Source organism: Lissotriton helveticus, chromosome 5_1 (genome assembly GCF_964261635.1).
Source record: "Lissotriton helveticus chromosome 5_1, aLisHel1.1, whole genome shotgun sequence".
In the NCBI taxonomy this organism is placed as follows: domain Eukaryota; kingdom Metazoa; phylum Chordata; class Amphibia; order Caudata; family Salamandridae; genus Lissotriton; species Lissotriton helveticus.
Window position 1 is genome coordinate 1,603,832,636 of NC_136065.1, and position 15,254 is coordinate 1,603,847,889.

The following is a 15,254-nucleotide window of genomic DNA, read 5'->3' on the forward strand; positions in this document are numbered from 1 at the left end:
TTTGTATGACCAAATTATGGTGGCCAGAGGGATCACGTAAGTTTTGAAGAGGGTCAGACTTAGTAAGAATCCTTGTAGGTGCTCGAGGTGAAGGATGAAAGAATACTAACCATATGCATTTCTTCTTTCCTTTGTAATACATGTGGCATGCGATTGTTGGATTGGGTAAATAATATGTCAATAAGTACTAATATGTGCAGACCCAACAATGGCAATACCAATAAATGCAATGTCAACATGTGCCATCACCTCACCCGCACCACAGGGCTGATACCAACAGTAACTATATGAATGTATACCATAATCCATGTACGAATGGCTATGTTGTTACCAGTAAAATCAAAGTCAATGTCCATAAAAACAATACCAATGTAAGCTATGACAACTGTACACAAACTATTGAGAATGGCTATAAAAACTAGACCAGTGACTGCCATATTATTTTCAGGAGTTCCAGTGAACTTCCATCATTACTCTCGGATTTACCCAAGAAGACCTCCCCATCAACCCCAAGTCTGAAATACATGGTCAGACAGGCCCTGCTACCCATGCCTATCGAAAAACAGGTTACAGGTGGGGGTCTCTCTTAGTGCCACAAACAAATGCACGCCCAGGGAAAAACCTTAATCGATCCCACAGATAGATAGTTGCACCACAAACAGGTCCGCAGCAATTGGCTCCACTAAAAAATGTTTGCCCAGAGGCTCGTGTTCCCAAACAATACCACAAAGTTAGATACCACATGTAGAGAGACACACAGCCAATCAATTCACGACATGCACACCACACGTAGTAATCATGCATTCATCCTGCCGGTCATCTGGACACATACACACTGGACCACACTAGCTTTCATCAAGGTCAAGTGCCATCTGTGTCCCTATCAGATGCACAAATTGGTTTATTTACGACCAAGATGCTTTCAAGAATGGTGAAATGGTTTTGTTTTATCTCGCAAAATGTGTATATAACAAGCCAAAACTTTGAACACAGAGAGACTTTCCTCAGACACATTCTCTTGAGACTCTCCTGCCACTGAGTTGAATTAAACTAACATGTTCCTGTTTTGCTTAACGCCTCTTGTCTTTTAATTTCTTTAAGGTAAATACATATCCGAGCAACATAGTGTTGATGTTATTGATGATGTTTTCCTGGTGCTTAAATGGTCAGCAACCTTCTGTTTTCGCAAAACTAACAGTGTCTACCCTCTTTTAGCATGCAACCAGTCGAAACTTAATGTCGAAGTCTGCTTCCTGAAGAAGGAATGTCAAGCAGTTAATTAGTGGTGTGCTATTCACTCCACAATTTTTTGACATTTCTCATGTGGGGCCATCACCATTACAAATGCATTCTGGTTCACCTAAGATCATACGACAGATCAAAAATGTATGACTTTAAATGCCCACCGTGAATAACTCACCGTATTTATTCACAAAGTGTAAAAATGGAACAATATAGCAAAAGGCATTAAAAAAATATACAGATTCAATCACTGAAAAAAACATAAATTCAACAGAAACCCAGTAAAGTTTTTGCCTATGTAAATATTGACTGTCTCTCCTAAATGTTTGATATTTATCTGGGGAAACAATATATAAAAATGCCATGTTTTTGACATAGCAATATGCATGTACAAACACACGTACATCAACCTTCATCCGTCTTTCTCTAATGCATGAAACTCCATGTAAACTTTACCTCAAAAGGATCCCCAGCACTAAAATCAAAGGAGAGAATCATATTCACTTTCCTCTCAGGGCGAAGAACCAAAGGATAAGCTGAATTTATTGCCAGCCCAGCATCAATCAAGTTGATGAACTCTTTTTCTGCAAGGTCCTTAGGGATAGGCTTATCTGGAAAATAAATGTTGCATTAAGTACCAAGACATTGTTGTTATTTACAAAGCTTGTGTTTGGGCAGAAGATTAAGATTTCGTATGTTGACATTTCATGACCTTTTACCAGAGGAGATCAAAACGTGTCCCAGATTAAAAAGAGGAAATTAACTGTTTAAACGTCTTTCTCTTTTGTATTGAATCTTTTCGGTGCTAATCTTGATCAACTAAATATTCCACAATGATTTTTAGAATTGCTTCTGGAATATCACACACAGAACTGGTTTCAAAGTTATCCCTCTAGAAAAGATCCCCAAACATCCTTTAAGTACCTTGGTTATATATTGGTTTAAGTCAAGTGTAGTTCCTCATGGCTTTTTAAGATGAAAAATATTCAAAATGGTTTTAATGCTCCCCAGACTGTTCCTATAATATGGTTAAAACAAATTGATGAGGAGCTGCTGTTTTCAAAATGAATTCTGTAAATTTTACATAAATCGTTATTCATGTGGTAGTACTGGGAAATATCCTTTACAACGCAACTTTTACCATGCAGTGCCTTTACAAGGCAACTTTTACAACGCAAACCATTACAACGCATTGCACTGGGGGGCGCTCTAGGATAGGGAATAGGTTTAATTTACTATCCAACACCTTCCCTACTATCCACGGGAACTGGAGTTGGAATAGTAAATTAAACTATTCACTATCCAGCGCCCCAAAGCACTATGCGTTGTAAAGGCATGCGTTGTAAAAACCGCGTTGTAAAGGCATGCGTGGTAAAAGCATGCGTTGGAATGTCATACATCCGGTAGTACCTGGCTCTTCCAGAACCTCATAACATAGACAAGTGAGTGGCATTTTTTCCTTTCACAAGTGACAGTCCTCCTTGCACGTGTTTGTAAAACTTTAATTGTTCTGAAATTGGATCAGTAAAATTTGGACACTTTGGTTTGGACTTCATTAAGCTGTCATAAATTGAAGATAAAAGACACTGATTATGTGAACAAGTCAGTGGTCTCAACCCACTCTTGCTTTTGCATTGTCTGCTAAAAATTCTGGCGTTTGTAAACAGTTAAATGCTACTTTTCCTTCCACTTCATGTTACTGCTATAAGTGTAAATTCATATTTTCTTATGTGTGATTATGAAAATATATTTCTAGTAGTAGCAAAGAGAAAACAATAATATACCTGCTGTGTTGCATTTGTACAGATAGTTATAGGTGGTCCCCCATTGCCAGGAAACAAGACTTTTCATGAGTTTGGCCATAATCACCATCTTCTCGTATGCTGATGATGCCACTGTTGATAGAATGGATGTAAGATTAGTTAAAACCATTGCAAACTAAATGACAGCACAAACAAAACCTGATACTCTAGAGATACAGTAATGCAAATATGATAGCTATTTGTAGACTGATGTTACTTATTTTGAACTCTGTGCACTGGGCTACTCTTCTCTAGTCCCTAATGTATGTGCGCTGATCCCTAAGGCATAGTATAATTGGCTAATTCCCAATCAACATATTTATCTTTCCAAGAAAACCCTTTTTATATAGTGTTAGAAATAAACCAATTACATTGAAAAATGTAATGTCACCTGTGGACAGCAGCACCTACTGCAATTACTGGACTGACAGGAAAAACATGGCTCTGGGTCTATATGTGTAGCCTGACAACAGAAGCTTTTTCACAGGTTCTGTCAACCTAACCATTGTTGGCAGGAAGGAGCTCTATATTTAAATATCATATTAAACACCTAGGTAGGGCTTCTAAACCACACGGTAGGTTGTTCACCGTCTAAAAATGTAAGACTTCATGTTGCCATGTTCCTACAGTGATTAACCCCAAAAGTTTTTTTTGCAGATGTTTTATGAGTAAAACAAAAGTGAAGTTAAAATATTATTTTGTGTTATGTTTGGTTTGGAACATTCTACAGAAATCATTAAACTACTTTTTTCATATCTATTAAAATCCAGGTTTATGGTTAAATTAGATTTTTGATGAATATACAGGGAATGTAACTATTACAAAGTTACACTTTGCCTTCCTGAATCTCCTGCAGGCTAGTTAGTATTAGCTTGCCAACAGCTGGCCTATCAGTGTTTCCTTGTTTAAGTATAAAATCCTGCTTTCAGAGGCACAGGCGTGTAGGATGGCTTGTGTGAGGAATGTGACTCAGATTAACCAAAGCTGGGCAGTTAAGGACTGTTCAGAAACTTTACTAACTTTAAGGAGACAAGAGGGGTTTCTGTACATTTATAGCTTAGTGATAACAGATGCCTCGTAAACAGGATTCTTCTGATCCCAGGGCATACTTTTCCCCTCCTGGCTTTAATCTCAGTGAAATAGGGTGTTGGACCCAGATTCAGCTTGAGTGGTTGACTAGAAATGGAATGATCATTACATTAGACACCCCTTTAGGTGTGCACAAGCTCTCTCATTGGCATTAATGATCTGCAATGTTGCAGAATGATGCATTTTGGGATAGTTTTAATTTAGGAAAAAGGATGTGATCTTGGGAAACTTTTACTCATTAGCGAGCCGGTGTCCAGAAGTCACCCCACTTACTGACTAGTTAACTGAACACTTTTTGGGGTTTAGCGGAGCAGAAGAAGGCTGAACCTGCTGTCCTTGACCTGTGTTAAGACCTGAAGGGCTCTGATCTCTGCCCACTTGTACCCTGGACTAAGAAGTATACTCCAAAGGGTAAATTGGCTGACCTTCTTTGTAACTAAAGGCACATCAACAGCCACATTAGACATTTTTTCAGGAGTCATCAGTCGACCAATAGCAATCGGACCTGGACTGAACATTGCTGATGGCCTGTGCTCCAGTGTTTCCAGCTCCCTAATTACTCTCTGTGAGTGCTTGGGAGTCTTAGAAGTAACTAAAAGTAGTTGTACTAGAAAGTCTAAAAATACGTTTTTAAGAGGAATTTGTCAGATATACATCCATGCTTGCCCAAAGAATGATTTAAAGCTCTAAAAAAGAGAATAAGCTCAAAGGTAGAAATCGTGACAAGGCGACGGCATAAAGAGTATCAAACCTGTGAGAGGATTTCAGTAGCTGTGAAATCAGATTTTTCCTGCTCTGATCTTTTGCCAATGAAAACCTATGGATTCAGTGGGACCTCATCGAGCACTTATCAGACATTGTGGAGACCATGCTGGATATAGCCTTTGGTTGGATGTTTGTGAGGTGAGGGTGATATAGGTCCATTTGGGAAGGTCCAGGATGAGTCTGGCTCAGGCCTTCTGTATGGTCTGTAGTCTTCTGAGGAGCTGGATTGGGTAGCCGGAGTAGTTGGCATTGCCGTAGTCAAGACAAATGGTGCCAAGTGCCAGGGTGATGGTCTTTCTGATGTTGACTGGGATCCTTCTGAAGATTCTGCAGAGCATGCAGAGGGTGTGAAAGCAGGAGGTGGTGACTGCATTGCTTGTCGATTCATGATCAGTTTGCTGTCAAGGATAATTCAGAGGTTGCGTGCATGCTCAGTTGGTGTCGGATTTCTGATGGCCACCAGCTGTGGTCCGAGATGCAGATGTTCCACACAAAGATGAGTACTTCTATCTTGTCAGAGTTAAGTTTAAGCAATTGTCTCCCATGCAGCTGGCTAAGTTAATCATGGCATCTCTGAAAGTGGTTTTGGTGCTGGAGGGATCTTCAGTGAGCGAGAGGATTAGTTGCGTGTCATCTGTGTAGGAAATTATGTTGAGGCCATGGGCTCTGACAATGACTGTGAGGGAGGTCATGTAGGTGTTGAACAGGGTGGAGCTGAGGGAAAATCCCTGCGGTACACTGCATATGATGTTCTTGGGTTTGGAGGTGAATGGAGGCAGTCAAAATCTTGTGAAACCAGTGAAGAAGGAGGCGATCCGCATGAGGGACTTTTGCTGTATGCTGATGTTTTGGAGTCTGCTGTTATGGGTGTGGTGGGAGATGGTGTTGAATGAAGGATAGAGGTCAAGGTGTATCAGGTCCAGGGTATCTGAGGAAGGTTTGGATATCATCTGTGGTGGCAATCAGTGTGGTCTCAGTGCAGTGGTTGGCACAGAACCCTGATTGGGAGACGTCACATAGGTGGTCTTGCTCTAAGTATTATGTGAGCTGTTGGTTGAGGCCCTTCTCCAGTACTTTGGCTGGGTATGGAAGCATGGATACAATACATATTGAGTTTGCTGGGGTTGGTGGAGGGTTTCTTTAGGAGGGGTTTGCATTCTGATTATTTCTGTCTGTCCGGGAAAGGCGTGGAGATGGAAGTGTTGATGATTCTCCAGAGTTCTGTGTTGATGCCTCCTCTCTTGGCTTTTTTGACACATGGTGGTAGTTGCTGATGTATGCCATATGAGCAGCTTTGCCTGAGCGGTCTTTTGTGATGCGCAAAGGTTTCTCGAGTCATTAGCAGGAGTGCTTGTTTATTCTCAGCTCTGGGGTATGTCAGCTGGCGTGCTTGGGAGCTGCATTGGTTCTGGTAGGTTTGAATTGGGAGGCACTGTTGGCGCTATTGGTGATCCATGTGGGGAAATTCTGGATGACCTGGTCCAGGTCTGATGAGGCTTCATGTTGGGTGATGCTTAGGGGCTGTGTCTAGTGTGCGTCAGTTACTCCGCCCCAGTTGCACCGGGAGCAGCGGAGGCACTTGCTTGCGGTGTGCTGAGTGTCGGAGAAGAAGTGGACAATGGTGTGGCCGGTCCAGGTGGATTCTGTGATGTGGGTGAATTTCATTCTGCCACTGGAGGTATAAATGGCATTAAGTGTGTGTCCAGAATTGTGGCTGGGTTCAGTGAACAGCTGGGTCAGACCGTTGTTGTTCTCCAGGAGGGTAGTGGAGTTGGCATCGTTGGTGTCATCAAGGTGGAAATTGAGGTCACCAAGTAGTACATGGTGGTAGGAGTCGATGGGGAGGATGATGATAAAGTTGGTGATTGAGTCACAGAAAGTTGGCCCGGCTTTGGGGTCTGGCAACAAGGGTACCTCTTATAGTGGTGTTGGCATTGGTCTGTAGTTGGAAAGTGATGTGTTTCGTGAGCGGTGTGGGTTCATTGTTGGTGGTGGTGAATTGGATGGTTTCCTTGTCGATGATGGCTATGTCCCATGGCTATGTCCCATCTATCGGTGTGGTCCCTGTGAATCATCTTGTATCCCTCGGGTGTTGAAGTTGAGAATGTTTTAGTGATGAGGGCTATGTAAGGAGAGAGAGTAGTGATGGTATCCCAGAATGCTGTGGCATGCTTACAGAGGCATCAAGCATTGAGCCGAATGCCATGTAGCAGTTCAGGGTTTTTCGTGGTCTTCAGGTTGGAAGCAGTGCAGGATTCATCGCAGGCTGTGTTGAAGGGGAAGTGGGAGGGGTGGCAGGTGAAGGGTCCTTTGGTTGTTTGCGGGGAGGAAAATGAAGCAGCTGTTGTTTCAGTGCCCGAGATCCAGATCCAAGAGCTCCTTGACAGTGTATTGGCAGGTGGCAGGAGGTGCTGGTGCTGGGCATGGTCCAGAAGCGAACGGCGCATATAGACTTGCCTTTGGCATAACTTTGGCATGTTGGCGGAGTGCCTGCTGCAGGCGGCAGTGCAGTGGTCTCCATAACTAGTCCTGGTAGATAGGAGGGAATGTCAGGGAAATGGAGAGCAGGAACCGTGGCGGGAGCAGGAAAAAAACAATGGGAATTGGTGTGGCAAAACAAGCAAAAGGTTCACCCCAAAACCTAGCTAGCAAAATAATCTGAATGAAAATAGAATTAGACACAAAAAATAACATTAAAGGCAAACAACATTAGCTTGATCAAATCTAATAAACCGAAATTGAGCTAATAAAATAAAATTAACACCCAACTTATACCAGGCAGACCTATGAGCATTGGAACCAAACTGGAGGCAGTCGTACTGGGAGTGCGGTCCTAGAGTCGAGGAGCTGTTAGCTAGAAACTGAGGAGTGGTGTAAGACCAGTGGTCAAGGGCTACTCACTGGAGCCATGCAGCGGCCTCCATAAGTAGTCCTGGGAGGTTGAATGGGCTGTCAGGTAGGCGGAAGGGCGAAGAGAAGGAACAGCGGCAGGAGCAGGAAGAAAATGGGGGAACAGGCAGGGCAAAACAAATGAATGGTACAATCCAAAATTAAGCCAGCAAAATAAACCTGAATTAAAATAGAATTAACCAAACAAAATTATGCTAAAGGCAAACGAAATTAGCTTGAACCAAAGGAAAGGAAATGAAATTAGGCTAATAAAATAAAATTAAAACCCCATCTAACCCAAGCGGACCTGTGGCATTGAACTGGATGTAGTTGTGACTGGGAGGGCAGTCCCAGAGTCAAGGATCTGTCAGCAGGCAAACGGGGGAGGAGCACAATGCCAGTGGTCAAGGGCTACTTAGTCAAAAGGTAAAAACTTTGACCAACCAACCTTCACTCCACCAGGGTCAGCCTCAGTTTGTGCCTAGGTCCTAGTCTACCACTAACAGTGATTTCAGATTGGGGCTTTATTTTTCCTCTGTATGTTTTGCATTAAAACGTAAAATAAAAACATATCTTTGGCCCTCTCGTTGTATTTAAGTAATTTTGGCATCATTTTTCATATTACGTTTTTCATAATCTTTAGTAAATTGTTTTAAGAAATTGATTGTATGATTTTGATTTTAGTTATATTGTAACTTTGTAACTGTTTTATTATTGCTAAATGCTTTACACAATTTCCTAATTTAAGCCTGGCTGTGCTGTGTCGTAGCTATCAGGGAATGAGCTCATTTAACCGTTTTTTAAAACTGTGCGATAGTCCTGGCAGGATTTTGAGGACTTGGGTAGGTCTGCCATCCTCCTGAGCTAATAATCCATTTTTTTTACAGCTGCTATGACCAATAAAATTATTTATGCTAATGTATATTTAATTTATGCCTTTAACTTTGAGTTACAGATTTACTCAAAGAGTAAACACCTAAAAACATAGCCTGTGAATTTCTTTTTTTGAAAGCAAATAGCTTTAGAGAAGCCTCTCATTTACTGTTGCATTGAACACACTGTGGGTAGTAATGTCTATCCTCATTGCATTTAATTTTAATTTCTTCTGTGCAAATGTCATATGGGTAGACCAGAAGTTTAATTTGCTCCTTGTCCGAACTATAATTTTGATCCAAATCAAATATTTCAAAGTAATTGGAAATGCTCCATGTACTCTACTGCAATATGACAGCAACCAAGCAAATTTGATTTTACAGTGTAGTAGATGGAAAGTTGTTCCTGTAAGAGCTCCATTCAGCCAGATCTAGCTACCGGGATGTTTTGTTTTGGAAAGCACAAACAAAATAGGTCAAATAATTATTTATTTAACCCTGGCTAACCTTGTGCAGTGTGTAAGAACATAATATTGAATGAAGCTATTTTACAGTAGTTATTAGAGCGAATATCTGAAATATAATCTTGGTCAAATAGAATGTAAGGCCAGCCATCTCATTCAGTCAAGATCTAAATTATTTATAATTGGAGGTCAGGAGTACAGACGTTTCATGTACTCACACAGAGTGCCTGAAGTTTCTCAGGCTGTCAATGGAAGTTTTCCACCAGCAAAGCCCCCCTGATCTTTGATGGCAGAAACATGATGGACCACCCACTCTAAATAGAGTAGATTGCCCATCAGTTTAACAGACGGGGTAATCTTCCTTGTATGTGGTTTAATACTCTGTCCACCAAACTCTAATGAGACCCTCTTACAGTGCTTTGACTTGCAGTATATGTAGCGGGAAAAGTCGGCTGGAGAACTGGGGATATTCACAGAATAGAGATAATAAGCAACAGCATTCCAAACTAGACTGTCCTCCAACAGAAGACGTAGTAAATAAAAACGAAAAATGTTTGTTTGATCCTTCACATTTCTTTTTTCATATGTGTTATGTTTATGTCATATACTAACAAACATTACACCAGAGTACACCTAGGTTTTTTGTAGTTAAACATTGAATTGATAATTTGAAATCGACAATTCTTTCATGCACTGGTAATGTTTTTGTGACATGAATTACTGTGCATACTTGATGAGATACTGCATTTCATAAACAGAGAGGTTTTTCTTTGAATTAAAGCTGGTAGCTTGTTAGCATTTAATTTGAGTGAGGGACCAATTTGGTACTTTTAAAACTGTCATAATTAAAAGGGAATTAATTATTGGTGAAAAATAGCCCTCTCTGAAGTGTCACCCCAAAAATGTTGCCTTCTTCTTCCTCTTTTTCCGACCTTGTTTTTCTTGGCTTGAGGACTTTACCACTGCCAACCAGAGAAAAAGTGCATGTGCTCTCCCCTCTAAACATGGTAACATTAGCCCATATCCAATTGGCATATTCAATGTACTTATAAGTTCCTTAGTAAAGTGCAGTACTTGTGCCTAGGGCCTGTAAATTAAATGCTACTAGTGGGCCTTCAGCATTGATTGTGCCATCCATTTAAGTAGCCACTTAACCATGTCTCAGGCCTGCCACTGCAGAGTCTATGTGTACTGTTTTAAATTGCCATGTCAACCTGTCAGTTAAACCCTCTTCGCAGGCCTCAACCTTGCTTTTTAAACACGTGTAAGTCACACCTAGGGTAGGCCTTTGACAGCCCAGAGGGCAGGGTGCAATGTAAGTAAAAAGGTGGGCATGTATTTTAAGCTTTACATGTCTTGGTAGTGGAAAACTCTTAAATACATTTTCACCACTGCAAGGCCTATCTCTTCCATAGGTTAACAATGTAATACCCATTTGTGAAGGGATAGACTATTTAAAATCATAACTGATGGTGAAGTTGGATTTTAAATTACAATTCTGAAAATGCTACTTTTAGAAAGTTGGAATTTTCCTAATTTAGTCATTTAGAGCCTTCTGCCTGTCTCTACTCAGTCTGGGTTGGGTGACAGCTGGGCTTTGTGTATTCCCCCCAGACAGCCACACAAAGCAAATGTGCCTGATGGATCGTCTTGGGAGGATGGGAGGGAGAATATGAGCACAGCCTCACACTTACACATGAATAGGTTGTGCCCTGACCACTCACAAAGGGCTGCATACCCCCTGTAGAGAGTCTTGAGTCAGTTCAGCAAAGATGGCATTTGTGCACCTCAAAGCTCTCTTTGAAGTCTCTCCAACTTCAAATACACAACTAGGTATAAATACTGGATCCATGACACAATGATTGCAGGACACATCTGGACCTGTGATTACTCTGCCAGGAAAAAGAGCTGAAGTGCTGCTGAAAGGACTACCACTCTGATGGACTGCTCCTTTGATGGACTTTTGCCTTGATGTACTCTTGCCTTGCTGTGCTGCCCTGATGCTTGCTGTTCTCCTGCCTCGATAAAAAGGACTGTACTTGAATCGCCTAAGCCCAGAGTGACTCCAAGGTCTTGCTGGCTTGCCTTATGTTCCAAGTCTCAGAGATATCTATCTGGACTCAACAAACTGACCTGCCAAGTGGTGCCCCCCCGGTCCTGGACCTTTGGAAGTGGGGCCTAAGGTGCTTCTACAACTAGAACCCATGCTTCCTTATCAGAACCAGCACTTTGCCTTTGTTGGAACCAGCACATCTTCGCCTGTGCGTTGATCGTAACTGGCTCATCCTCATGGAAGCAGGGAACAGAGCTGGTGCATCGCACTTGGAACCTGTTCATCACCTCTGGAAATGATGCATCCCCTGCTGCTGGAGCAGTAACCATGCATCACCTTGGGAACTGGTTTCTCACACTCGGAACCGATGCATCACCTCCACTGCTGGAGGAATCTCAATGCATCTCGTCCACTGCGTGGCTCATCACTGACACATCATTTCGGCTGCACCTTGCATCTTCTTCGGTGTTGAAACAAGCCCAGTTCAATTTACTTTGGTTCAGTATGCCCAAGTGGGTCCCTGTATCCAGCTCACCTTCCATTGGGGTTGGCCTGAACTTTTGACTTTTCCCCGGTCCAGCGCGACAAGATAACCCAAATAAGCTCTTATTGCTTCTAAGTGCTATTTTACATTTATTGTTTAAAAAATGTATATGTAAACTTCTACTTGCTGGATGTTTTTTGTTTGGTCTTGTTTTATTTACAAAATTAAGTTTTATTTTTCCAACCTGGTGTGGAGGCTTTTTGTGGTGGCTTGACTGCATTAATGTTTATTAATGTTTAAAGTGTTGCACAAATACTTGACAAATTACCTCTTAAGACAAGCCTGACTGCTCTGTACCAAGCTACCAGAGGATGAGCAGAGGATAATTTAGGGTTTGTTTTGACTTAGCCTGACTAGGATTTTGGTTTCTACTTGGACAGGTGAGATATCTCAGCCAACCAGAAACCCAATTTCTAGCAATTATGCAACCAGATAATTAATGCCACAATTTTTGAAACCCAAATGACTTGGATGTTACTGAGGGGGAACTGGTGAAAAACAATATGTTTTTTGCTGAAGTAGATGTAATGTGGGTTAAATCACTGTTGATATCTGAAATGAAATCACTGATGAAATCACTGATTATATCATCCAGTAACTGTGAGTGTTAAATTGTATACCAAGGTGTATTGGTGAATCTGTGGGTGACCGAGTACCTGAATGGATGATTCATTGGATATGTGACAAACAGCATGAATGAGTGATTAAGTGGCTCAGTGACTGTATGGGTGAGTGACTGGCTGTGTGGATGTCTATGTCTGTCTATCAGTTGGTGTCTGAGTGTCTGTGTGGGTGGGTGATGAGTGAATGGGTGAGTCAGAGGCTTTATGGGTTAGTGAGTCTGTATGAGTGGGGATATCTAGGTGAGTGAGTGTGTGTATGGTTGTGTTGATGAGTGAGTGAATGTGTCAGTAGTATATTTGTGAGTAACTGGTTACGGGAAAGGCAATATAGATGAGTGATGAGGTATATGAGTGACTGTATTGATGAGGGAGTGAATATGAGAGTGGCTATATGGGTGTGTGTGTGCTTGTGTCAGTGGGTGTATCTGTATGAGTAAGTGAGTTAGTATGTGTAACTATATGGGTAAGTAAGTGGCTGTGTGATTAACTATTTGGGTGAGTGAGCAGGTATGTGAGTAGCTCTGTGGGTGACTGACTCAGTGTGTGATTGGCTGTATGGGTGTATGAGTGGATATGTCACTGGGTGTATTATTGAGTGAGTTAGTGAGTGAGTGGGTGTATGAGTCGCTGTATGGGTGAATGTCTGGATGGTGTGTTGATCTATGAATCAAGCTGTGTAAGTACTGGTATGTGTGTATGAATGGGTTTGAGAATGGTAGCGATGTAGTTGGTAGTAGTTGTATGAAATGTTATATGGGGGTTTGAGGGGGGCATCAGAGATTCTGAGGATGATGTCATTTGAGATGGCATCAGTAATATCATCAATGATGTCACTGTCCATCTCATGAGTGATTTAATATGTGAGGTGATAAGCAGTGCATTGTTGCCACGCGAGTTATAGTTAGCTCACTAACTATAATGGCTTAATTTCTCTGGCTTTGTATGAGTGACACCTTAGCTTAACTATAACATATCTGTAACCTTTGTTTTTTTCAGTGAATTTTGAATGACTTTTTATTCCATTTCCTAACTACAACGTCCCTGTAACCTTTGTATTTTTTTAGGTCGAGCGTGGGCCGGCAGCAAAGCTGCCCCGCCCTGCGAGAGATCTTGTAAATAACTAAGGGACTCTAAGCCCCGCCCTTCCTTTCCACTGGGTAGCATCAGCGATTAGGGTAAACGCTGGATTCCCATTGGAAAGGAGGGTTTTTGGGTGCCAGCCTGTCCACTTTTTGTACGACCCCTACGAACACAATCACCTGCTTTATGGCTGTCGTGACCATCTTTCTTATCTAAGGGAGGCGTGACAGAAAGCTTCAGGCAGAGTTCTTCAATGTTTTCACCGATCATCTTAGACCGCGTGTGTGCTATGCACATGCATCCCGCGTGCCCTCCGTTTATAATTGAGCCGAGGAGAGGAGGCGTGCGCTCTATAGGCTGGACGCTGCGGGCAGCTGGCGAGGACAAGATGTAGGCAGGTTTGGAGTGGCCGGGTTAGGGGCGGTCTCCTATCACTGCGCTCCGTCTGAGCATCACACACCGAAAGACTGACTGCACTCGAAAGGAATTTAAGAAAGATTAAAAACCGTCCTGCCTGGGTCATCTTCGGGGTGTCTGGTATCCTCCTTGCAAGTATTGAGGACGAGGCCCTGTTCATTGCTCTCTGTGCTGGGGATGGATTTATGGTCCTGTTGTGTTATCAGGACCTGCTGGGGTGCTTGCAGCAAGATCAGCCGTTTTAGCATTGTGTGGTTGTGTGATCCGGTCATGGCAGCAAGGTGTGCTTTGGATTAGTTACCTGTGGTGTGATTAGCAGTTCTGCCCCTGGTGCCATAACAAGTTTACACGGCACCCGCGGGGGGAGGGGGTGTAGGCGTTCGCCGTCCCATGGAGTTGTTGAGGGTCACACTCCGAATAAGGGCTTACCTCCTCTCGCTCTCTGTTTGTCCCCTCTCCCTCTTCTTGCCTCCTCTCTCTCTATATGTTCCCTCTCCCTCTCAGCCTTTCTTCTTGCCCCCTCTCTCTCTATATCCCCCCCTCTCTCTCTGTTTGTTTCCTCTCTCTCCTCTGCTGGCTCTGCGGTCACCCCTTCTCCCCCTTCTCGTCCTACTCCTCCACCCCCTTCTCTGTTCCCACTCATCCCACGTTCTCTTGCCATCTCAGCTCCTCCACCCCTCTCTCGCTGCTTGTTCCTCTCTGATTCCTGTGCTGCTCTCGGTTTCGCTCACGTATGTGCTTCTCTGCCTGAACTCAGTTCGCTCCTTCGTGTGCTGCTTTGCTTCTTAACTCTTTATTGATTTTGTGCAACTGTACATTTATTTCTTTTATTTACTGATCGAAGTGGCAAACCTCATCTTGGATCTGTCAATAAAAAAAAAACAATTGTAACCGTGTCATTCAGTAGGCATACATCAGTCAACAGGAATGTGCCTGTGAATTGCCCAGCAGCATCAGCATGTCTTTATTTAGTTTTCTTTTTGCTGGTGCATTTCTATTTTTCTTGCAGTTTTATATATCGCAATCTTGTCCCAGGGTCATTAGAGCATTATACAGGGGAACCAGATGACGTCACACATGAATGAAATGAAATGAAATGAAATTTGATTTGTAAAGCGCATGGCTGCCCTAGAGCGTCCCAGCGCTACCTAACTGATAACAGAAAACTCTAAAGGATCTGGAATTTTAAGGGGTTTTAGGAAAAAGAAAAGTTTTAAGTGATTTTTGGAATTTAAGATAGGATGATTCATTCTGGATATCCCTGGGGAGAGCGTTCCAGTTTTTTGCCGCATTTATAGAAAGGCGGCCTCCTGTACGGGCCTTCCTCACTCTCGAGACTATGGCAAGATTATCCCCATCCGATCGGAGGACCCGGGCGGGCCTGTAGTGACGAATCAGGCTCCTCATAACCGGA

At 42.6% G+C, this 15,254-nt stretch overlaps 1 protein-coding gene across 2 annotated transcripts in view; it reads right to left on the bottom strand.

Annotated features, from left to right (window-relative positions):
- Positions 1–15,254, bottom strand: part of LOC144755649 (cytosolic phospholipase A2 gamma-like) — a 649,811-nt gene that overhangs the window by 53,981 nt on the left and 580,576 nt on the right. For both annotated transcript variants that reach the window (XM_078644799.1, XM_078644800.1), the window contains 2 exons: positions 3,027–3,137; positions 1,699–1,853 (listed from right to left, as the gene is read on the bottom strand). In XM_078644799.1, the coding sequence (XP_078500925.1) occupies positions 1,699–1,853; positions 3,027–3,137 (266 nt within the window). The remainder of the gene's footprint in view (positions 1–1,698; positions 1,854–3,026; positions 3,138–15,254) is intronic.